At 44.7% G+C, this 6,806-nt stretch overlaps 1 protein-coding gene across 1 annotated transcript in view; it reads left to right on the top strand.

Moving 5' to 3' along the window:
- LOC308512352 (centriole and centriolar satellite protein OFD1-like) overlaps positions 1–5,865 on the top strand; it is a gene marked incomplete at both ends in the record, with an annotated part of 134,089 nt that extends 128,224 nt beyond the window's left edge. The window contains 1 exon segment of the mRNA XM_081082123.1: positions 5,800–5,865. Coding sequence (XP_080938249.1) covers positions 5,800–5,865 — 66 coding nt within the window.
- Positions 5,866–6,806: the final 941 nt, after the last annotated feature.

Raw genomic sequence — 6,806 nt, forward strand, 5'->3', positions numbered from 1 at the left:
GAAATGCCATAGACTTCTTGGCAGTAATTTTGTATCCTGCTACATTGCCAGATTCATTTATTAAGTCTAATAGTTTTTTGATGGAGTATTTAGGTTTTTTTATGTATAATATCATATCATCTGCAAATAAAGACAGTTTTACTTCTTCTTTTCCAATTTGGATGCCTTTTATTTCTTCTTCTTCTTGTCTAATTGCAGTGGCTAATACTTCCAGTACACTGTCAAACAGGAGTGGTGAGAGTGGGCATCCCGGTCTTGTTCCTGTTCTTAGGGGAAATGGTTTTAGTTTTTGCCCATTGAGTATGCTGTTGGCTGTGGGTTTGTCATATATGGCTTCTATTATGTTGAGGTATGATCCTTCTATTCCTACCTTGCTGAGAGGTTTTATCAAAAATGGGTGTTGAATTTTGTCAAATGCTTTTTCTGTATCAGTTGATATGACTGTGTGTTTTTTTTCTTTCAATTTGTTTATGTGGTATATCATGTTTATTGATTTGCGGATATTGTACCATCCTTGCATCCCTGGGATAAATCCTACTTGTTCATGGTGTATGATCTCTCTTGTGTACTGCTGGATCTGATTTGCCAAGATTTTGTTGAGGATTTTGGCATCTATGTTCATGAGGGATATTGGCCTGTAATTCTCTTTCATTGTGTTGTCTTTACCTGGTTTTGGAATTAGGGTGATGCTGGCTTCATAAAATGAGCTTGGAAGTGTTCCTTCCTCTTTAATTTTTTGTAGTAGTCTGAGGAGGATAGGTTTTAGTTCTTCCTTGAATGTTTGGTAAAACTCCCCTGTGAAGCCGTGTGGTCCTGGGCTTTTGTTAGCTGGAAGCTTTTTGATGACTCTTCAATTTCTTCCATAGTTATTGGCCTGTTGAGATTTTTAGATTCTTCCTGATTGAGTTTTGGAATGTTGTATGTTTCTAGGAATATGTCTTTTTCCTCCAGGTTGTCTAGTTTGTTGGAGTGGAGTTGTCCATAGTATTTTTTAACAATCATTTGTATTTCTCTGGGGTCTGTTGTTATTTCGCCATTATCATTTCTGATTTTGTTTATTTGGGTCCTCTCTCTTTATTTCTTGGTGAGCCTGACTAGAGGTTCAACAATCTTGTTTATCCTTTCAAAGAACAAGCTCTTGGTTTCATTGATTTTCTGTATTGTTTTTTTTTTGTCTCTATGTCATGTATTTCTGCTCTAATCTTTATTATCTCCTTCCTTTTGCTCCTTCTGGGCTTTCCTTGTTGCTCTCTTTCTTATTCTTTGAGAGGTAGTTTTAGATGATTTACTACCATTTTTTCTTGTTTATTGAGATAGACCTGTAGAGCTATAAAGTTCCCTCTCAGGACTGCTTTCATTGTGTGCCATAGGTTTTGGATTGTTGTGTTTTCATTGTCAGTAGTTTCCAGGATGTTTTTAATTTCTTCTTTGATCTCATTGGTAACCCAATCAATATTTAATAACATGCTATTCAGCTCCTAAGTGTTTTTATTTCTAAGTGTTTGAAAATGTTGAGTTGTTTTTATTCTAGTTTATTTCTAGTATTATGCCCTTGTGGTCTGAGGAAATGCTTGGTATGATTTCAATCTTCTTGAATTTGGGGAGACTTTGTTTGTGACCCAGTATGTGGTCTGTTTTTGAATATGTCCGATGAGCACTTGAGAAGAACGTATATTCCGTGGCTTTGGGGTGAAATGTTCTGAAGATGTCAATTAAGTCCATCTGATCTAGTGAGTCATTTAGGATTGCTGTTTCTTTACCATTTTATTTATTTATTTATTTATTTTTGTCTAGAGGATTTATCCAGTGATGTCAGTGGTGTATTAAAGTCCCCTACTATGATTGTATTGTTGTCAGTCTCTCCCTTGATATCTTCCAGGAGGTTTTTTTTTATGTATTTGGGTGCTTCTGTATTGAGTGCATATATGTTTATCAGGGTTAAATCCTCTGTATATTCAATCCTTTAGTATTATGAAGTGGCCTCCCTTATCTCTTATTATGGCCTTCACTTTGAGGTCTATTTTGTCAGATATAAGTATTGCTACCCCAGCTATATTTTCATTTCCAGTTGCCTGAAAGATATTTTTCCATCCCTTCACTTTCAGTCTGTGTGAGTCCCTGATTCTGAGGTCAGTCTCTTGTGGACAGCAAATGTATGGGTCATGTTTTTTTTTTGTTTGTTTGTTTTGTTGTTTTTTTTATCCATTCAGCCACTCGATGTCTTTTGGTTGGAGCATTTAGTCCATTTACCTTTGAAGTTATTATTGAAAGGTACTTGTTTGTAGCCATTTCTATTTTCTCTGTGTGTTTTCTTTCTGAGCTTTTTATTTCTTCTTTTTACACTGATCCCTTTAGCATTTCTTGCATTGCTGGCTTGGTATTGATAAACTCCCTTAGCCTTATTTTGTCTGTGAAGCTTCTTATTTCCCCTTCAATTTTGAATGATAGTCTTGCTGGATAGTGTATTCTTGGATTCATTGCTTTGCTTTGCATCACTGTGTAAATTTCCGTCCATTCTTTTCTGGCCTGATGTGTTTAGTTGAGAAATCATATGATAATCTAATGGGAGATCCCTTGTATGTAATTTTCCGTCTCTCTCTTGCAGCCTTTAAGATTCTCTCTTTGTCCTGAACATTTGCCATGGTAATTATGATGTGTGTTGATGTGGGTCTTTTAAGGTCACCTTGTTTGGGACTCTCTGTGCTTGTATGACTCTTTTTTCTTCCCCACCTCAGGGAAGTTTTCTGATATTAGTTCTTCAAATAGGTTTTCTAAGTCTTGTTCCTCTTTCTGTTGTTCTGGCACCCCTATTATTCGCATGTTGTTTCGTTTCATGTTGTTCCATAGCTCACTTAGGCTCTCCTCCTGTCTTTTAATTTTTTTTCGCCAATTGCAATTCAGTTTGGGAGTTTTGCTTCCCTGTCTTCTAATTCGCTAATTTGGTCCTCTGCTTCTCCTAGTCTACTGTTGAAACTTTCAATGGTGTTTTTTATTGCAGCTATATCACTCTTCATTTCTTCTTGGTTCTTACATAATTTATTGATTTTTTTTATCTGTTTCTTCTTGCTTCTTGCATAAGTTGTTGAGTTTTTCCTTCATCCGGTTTATGCACTCTAAGACCCTTAATCTGAATTCTTTTTCTGTCATGCATGCCTCGGTTTCACTTAGCTGCTTTTCTGGTGAGTCCTCCTTCTCTTTCTTTCGGGGGTTTCTTTGTGTACCCATGTTTGATCTCACCGACATATCTAGATGTTGAGTCATTCAGCGACTGCTCCTTGGGTGGCAGTGGCTCCTCGGGCTGTGGTTGCTCCTCTGGCGGTTATTGTAGCAGCTGCTCCTCAGTTGGCAGCAGCTCCTCTGGTGGGTGCTGTTCACAGTTGTGGTGGCTCCTCTGGCTGGTGGCGGGAGGCTTCACACACAGAATCTGTTCCTGAGACAGAGGATGTGCTGATCACGAAGCTGCTGTTCCTTGGTTGGGGCTGGCTACGCACGCAGCTGCTACTCCTTGACCTGGGGCGGACTGCTCACGTGGCTGCTGAACCTTGATTGGGGGCTGGCTGCATGCTGCTGTTGTTCCTCTGTGGTGGGCTGCTTGTGGGGCTACTGCTCCTAGTATCGGCTGCTGCTCATCAGACAGGTGCAGGCTGTTGTGGCTCTGCTCCTCCGGTGCATGCTGTGTAGAGCTGCCACTCACCAGATGTGGCCGGTCTGCTCATGTGGTTGCTGTTTCTTGGACCGGGTTCGGCTGCCGCTGCTCCTCGAATGGGGCCAGGCCACTTGCAGAACTGCTGCTCCTCGGATGGGCACACAGCTGCTGTTCCTTGGATTGGGCAGGCTGCTTGTGCGGCTGCTGCTGCTTGGACAAGGGCAAGATGCTTGTTCAGCTGCTGCTCCTCGGACAGGTCAGACTGCTCATGTGGTTGCTGCTCTTCGGCTGGGGAAGCGGGCTGCTCACACAGCTGCTGCTCCTTGGATAGGGGCAGGCCACATGAGGCTGCCTCTCTTTGGCTCGACGCAGGCTGCTCACGGGGCTAATGCTCCCTGGACAAGAGTGCACCGCTCACATGTCTTTTGCTCACGTGGTTGAAAAAATAATGTGTACAGAAGTAGGAAATAAAGGAACAAACAACAAAAAAAGGAGAACAAAGAAAGAAGAAAGAATAAAAGCAACAAACAAAAAAAAGGGGGGGGGGGAACAAAAAAGAAAAACAAAAGCTAACAAAATAATAAATAAAATTGAAAAATTGAAATGTCATTCCTTTGGCTGGGTTAAGATCCCAGTTTTCTGGAATGTCTGTGATCTTCTGATATTTTCAAAATCATTTTTTTAAGAGTTTCAGAGAAATCAAAATCTACACTAATAAAAGAGAAAAATGGTAATTGGCGTACGGCACTACCCTTTTCATTGGGTAATCAGGGCTATATGCAAATTAACTGCCAACTGAGATGGCAGTTAACTGCCAACAAGATGGCGGCTAATTTGCATATGTAGGCACATGCAGGGAGGCGAAAGGGAAAGCAGGAAGAAGCTCCCTGCCACTGACAGTGATGGGAAACCCAGGGGGTAGCTAAGAGGTGGGGGGCAGTTCAAAGGCGGCCCTGGGGCCACCTTTGCCCTGCCCCCCAGCCATGATCTGAAAATCAGGCGCCTTTGCCACCCTGGCCAGTGATAGCAGGAAGTAGGGGTGGAGCCAGCGATGGGAGCTGGGCACGGTCGAAACTGGCAGTCCCGAGAGCTAGGGGTCCCTTGCCTGTGCCTAAAGCGGAGCCCATGATCGCGGGGCCGCTGCAGCTGCGGGTCCCTGCTACCCGAGCCGGATGCCTCAGCCAGAGGCGTCCTGCAGGGGCAGGGGCGGAGCCTGCGCGATGGCGGCGCCCCCCGCTGCCACTGCGGGTCCCCGCTGCCCGGGCCGGATGGCTAGGCCAGGGGCGTTAGGCCTGGGCAGGGGCGGAGCCTGCAACCACTGGGAGCTGGGGGTCTCCTGCCCAGGCCTAATGCTTCGGCCAGAGGTGTTAGGCCTGGGCAGGGGCAGAGCGGGGGATCACGGCGCTGCTGCCGCTGCGGGTCCCCGCTGCCCAGGCTGGACGCCTCGGCCAGAGGCATCAGGCCTGGGTGGGGGGCGGAGCCGGGGATTGGGGGGATATGATGGTCCCCTTGCCCAGGCCTGAAGCCTGGGTCAGAGGTGTCAGGCTTGGGCGAGGGGTGGAGCAAGCGATCAGAGGGAGATGGGGGTCCCCTGCCCAGGCATGATTCCTGGGCCAGAGGCCTCAGGCCTGGGCGGGGGTCAGAGCCAGTGATCGTGGGGAGATGGGGGTCCCTTGTCCAAGCCTGACACCTCTGGCGGAGGCGTCAGGCCTGGGCAAGGGGCTGATCAGGCGATCGGAGGGTGATGGGAGTCTACACCTCTGGCCGAGGCATCAGGCCTGGGCAAGGGGCAGAGCCAGCAATCGGAGGGGTCTGGGGGTCCCCTGCCCAGGCCTGACGCCTGGGCCAGAGGCATCAGGCCTGGGCTGGGGGCAGAACCAGTGATGGGGGGAAATGTGGGTCCCCTGCCCAGGCCTGACGCCTCTGTCAGAGGCGTCAGGCCTGGGCAAGGGGCCGATCCTGCGATTGGAGGGTGATGGGGGTCAACGCCTGAGGGCTCCCAGTATGTGAGAGGGGGCAGGCTGGGCTGAGGGACACTACCCCCACACACACACCCGGTGCACGAATTTCATGCACCGGGCCCCTAGTTGTTTAATAAAATTAATACATTAATACACCTCTAATTTCAAAATTATTCTTTCTCCTCTTTTCAGAGCTCAATAAAGAGTGTCAGAGAAGACTCACAAGTGGACAAGCTGCTCCCTAGTGATAAAGATTAAAGGTATGCTTTCCCCAACATTGTGTTCTTATGCAAATCATTCATCACATTGCTGACTTTGTTAGCCCAAGAGCATTGTTCATATGTTGAGGTCTGCCTCTAAGAAACTATTGAATTAATCAAAATTACTGACTGCCAAAAGAATCTTTTACATTTTGAAGTTATGATATGGCTACTGATTAGGAAAGGAATGAGAACATTAGAAAGGTCCCCTAATGAACTGACAAGAATTTAACAAATTTTTAAAATTTTTGTCTTTCTCTAATTTAGTTTCACAGGGCTGTCTCATGAAGAACCAGATGACTTCTGGTAACCACCTGTGTTGCCCAGCTTTTTTCTCATGTAACACAATGTAATAAATACAATTCTCAATAAAAAATGTTTGTTTAATACAGGGTGGTTTCTTTTTCATCATTTAATTTGGTACTCTAGTGTATAAAATTAAAAATAATCAGAATTCCTCATACTTAGACCTTTCATTACACTAGAATGAGCTGTTACGTGTTTTTTTCCTCATCTTTGTGTTAGATATTTCTTTGAAAATCATGTTATTGGTCAAATTTCCGGACTGCATTTTGGTCGTTTCTTCTGTGTTCCTTGCTCTCCAGAGTTGGGCTATTGCCTGTCAAACCAGAGGCCATCTTCCCCAGCACCATCCTTCTGATTTGTCCCTCAAAATAAAGACAAAGGTTTTTCATTCTAGGTGCCAGAAACAGCATAGTACACTGGGCTTTATTTCTGACATCTTTGTCTTGAGAATGAACCCAAACCCTGAGAAGAAAAGGTAACAGTTACTGAGCACTTACTGTGTGTCAGGTATTCTTTAAACTTGTACCTGTATTAACTCACTTAATGCTCATATCAGCCATATGAAGTGTGACTGCCTGCATTTTATAGATTAGGGAACGTGGGACACAGAGGTTAGAGACTTGACCAAGGTCT

The sequence above is a fragment of the Myotis nattereri genome (genome assembly GCF_964212035.1).
Source record: "Myotis nattereri genome assembly, chromosome: Y".
Lineage (NCBI taxonomy): Eukaryota > Metazoa > Chordata > Mammalia > Chiroptera > Vespertilionidae > Myotis > Myotis nattereri.